General features: G+C 41.8%; 1 protein-coding gene across 1 annotated transcript; it reads left to right on the top strand.

The window, feature by feature from the left end:
* Positions 1–547: 547 nt before the first annotated feature.
* On the top strand, positions 548–1,484 carry LOC135365610 (olfactory receptor 2H2-like). Its single transcript, XM_064598050.1, is given in 2 exon segments — positions 548–756; positions 758–1,484. Coding segments are annotated over 2 exon segments (936 nt in total).
* Positions 1,485–1,902: the final 418 nt, after the last annotated feature.

The following is a 1,902-nucleotide window of genomic DNA, read 5'->3' as shown; positions in this document are numbered from 1 at the left end:
AAGGAGAGAGGAAGAAGAAGGAGATTGAAGGACAGGAGGGGGAAGAAAATGGGAGGAGGATATTTAGATAAATTGAGATATAAAGATACAAAGAAACAAGAGAACAAAATGAAGAGAAAGAGGCCAAAAGAAGATATGGTTGAGCAGTAATTTTTACTAAAAACTGTGTGATAAATGTTGTAAATGTACAACATTTGAGAGCAAAGTTGAGATGGTCTCTTAATACTTAACAAAATGATTTTCACTAATAGGTGTTTAATATATTCTTTACATAATGTTTATAATGAGGAATTCTAATCAGGTAAAATATGAAGAAAATGTAAAAGAGGAAGAGAAATAGAGAGCTAATGAATGACATGTATCAAAGATTAGAACAGGTCACTGAATCTTTTATTTTTCCCTAAACTATAGGTAGCAGAATCTCATCCTGGAGTAGGAAGGAGTCAAGTCACACTACTTCTCTTCCTGCCTCTGTATTGGAACCATCACAGGCTTTTGAGCAACTACTTTTGAACAATATTCCAAAGAGGTGACTGCTCCAGAAGCTATGATCACAGTTTGCAATGACAGCCACAGTGATTTCATCCTCCTAGGCTTCTCTGAGAAGCCATATTTGGAGAAGATACTTTTCTGGGTGGTTCTGATCTTTTATTGTTTGACTATTGCAGGAAATATAGTCATAATTCTTGTTTCCTCAAAGGATCCTAAACTCCACATCCCCATGTATTTCTTTCTTTGCAACCTTTCCCTGCTAGATCTGTTTCACCAGCAGCTGCATTCCACAGATGTTAGTTAATTTCTGGGGTCCAAAGAAGACCATCAGCTACATTGGCTGTGCCATTCAACTCTATGTCTTCTTGTGGCTTGGGGCCACTGAATGTGTCCTTCTTGTGGTTATGGCTGTGGACCGCTATGTGGCAGTGTGTCATCCACTGCAATATACTACTATCATGCACCCCAAATTCTGTCTGCAGTTGGCCATCCTTGCATGGGGAGTTGGCCTGGTCCAGTCTCTGGTCCAGTCTCTTGCCACCCTCCAGTTACCCTTCTGCTCCCACCGCAGGGTAGATGACATTGTGTGTGAAGTCCCAGCCCTGATTCAGGCCTCTAGTGCAGACACCACCTACAATGAAATCCAGAAGTCCATAGCCAGTATCATTCTCCTGGTGGTACCCCTGGTCATCATTCTTTCCTCATACGGGGCTGTTGCTAAGGCTTTGCTAAGAATAAAGTCAGCTGCAGGGCAGAAGAAGGCATTCAGTACCTGCATTTCTCACCTTCTTGTGGTCTCCCTCTTCTATGGCACGGTCACAGCTCTTTATCTTCAACCCAAGAACCGCTATTCTCAGGAACAGGGCAAGTTCTTCACCCTTTTCTACACTGTTGCAACCCCATCTCTTAATCCGCTCATCTACACCTTAAGGAACAAGGAGGTCAAGGGGGCACTAATAAGACTGGGGAGGAGGATGGGATTCCCAGAATAACTTAAGTGGCTGACATATGTTGGTCTCTGGCTTAAGTTGGGAAGAGAGAAGAACCTCATTGCAAAAAGCTGAAGATTTACCCTCTAAGCCAAAAGTAGGGGAGAGTTAGTTGCATTTTGTTCAAGTGCAGACTTCAGCCCCATTCATCAGTCACTGATTAGGCCCTCACTTTCTTCAGGGTGCTGACTGAGGACAGTATGGTATAAAAATGAGTATACTTAACATCACTGTCTTAAAGAATGCTAAACACAGTGCTGAATACAGTTGAAACACAGACCAAAATAAAAGACCAAGTAGTATGTGTTGTGCCTTGCCATTTCTTTCTTTTTTCTTTGTTCTATTTTCCTTCAAGCTCAACCACAACTTTCATCCAAATGTCTAGTACAAAAAGGGTCCAGAAGTTTTGAGACAGAGAAGT

This window comes from Mirounga angustirostris, unplaced genomic scaffold (assembly GCF_029215605.1).
Source record: "Mirounga angustirostris isolate CCGP_5_RB_7025 unplaced genomic scaffold, mMirAng1.0.hap1 SCAF_8, whole genome shotgun sequence".
In the NCBI taxonomy this organism is placed as follows: Eukaryota; Metazoa; Chordata; class Mammalia; order Carnivora; family Phocidae; genus Mirounga; species Mirounga angustirostris.
This window is presented reverse-complemented; position numbering and strand designations above follow the sequence as displayed.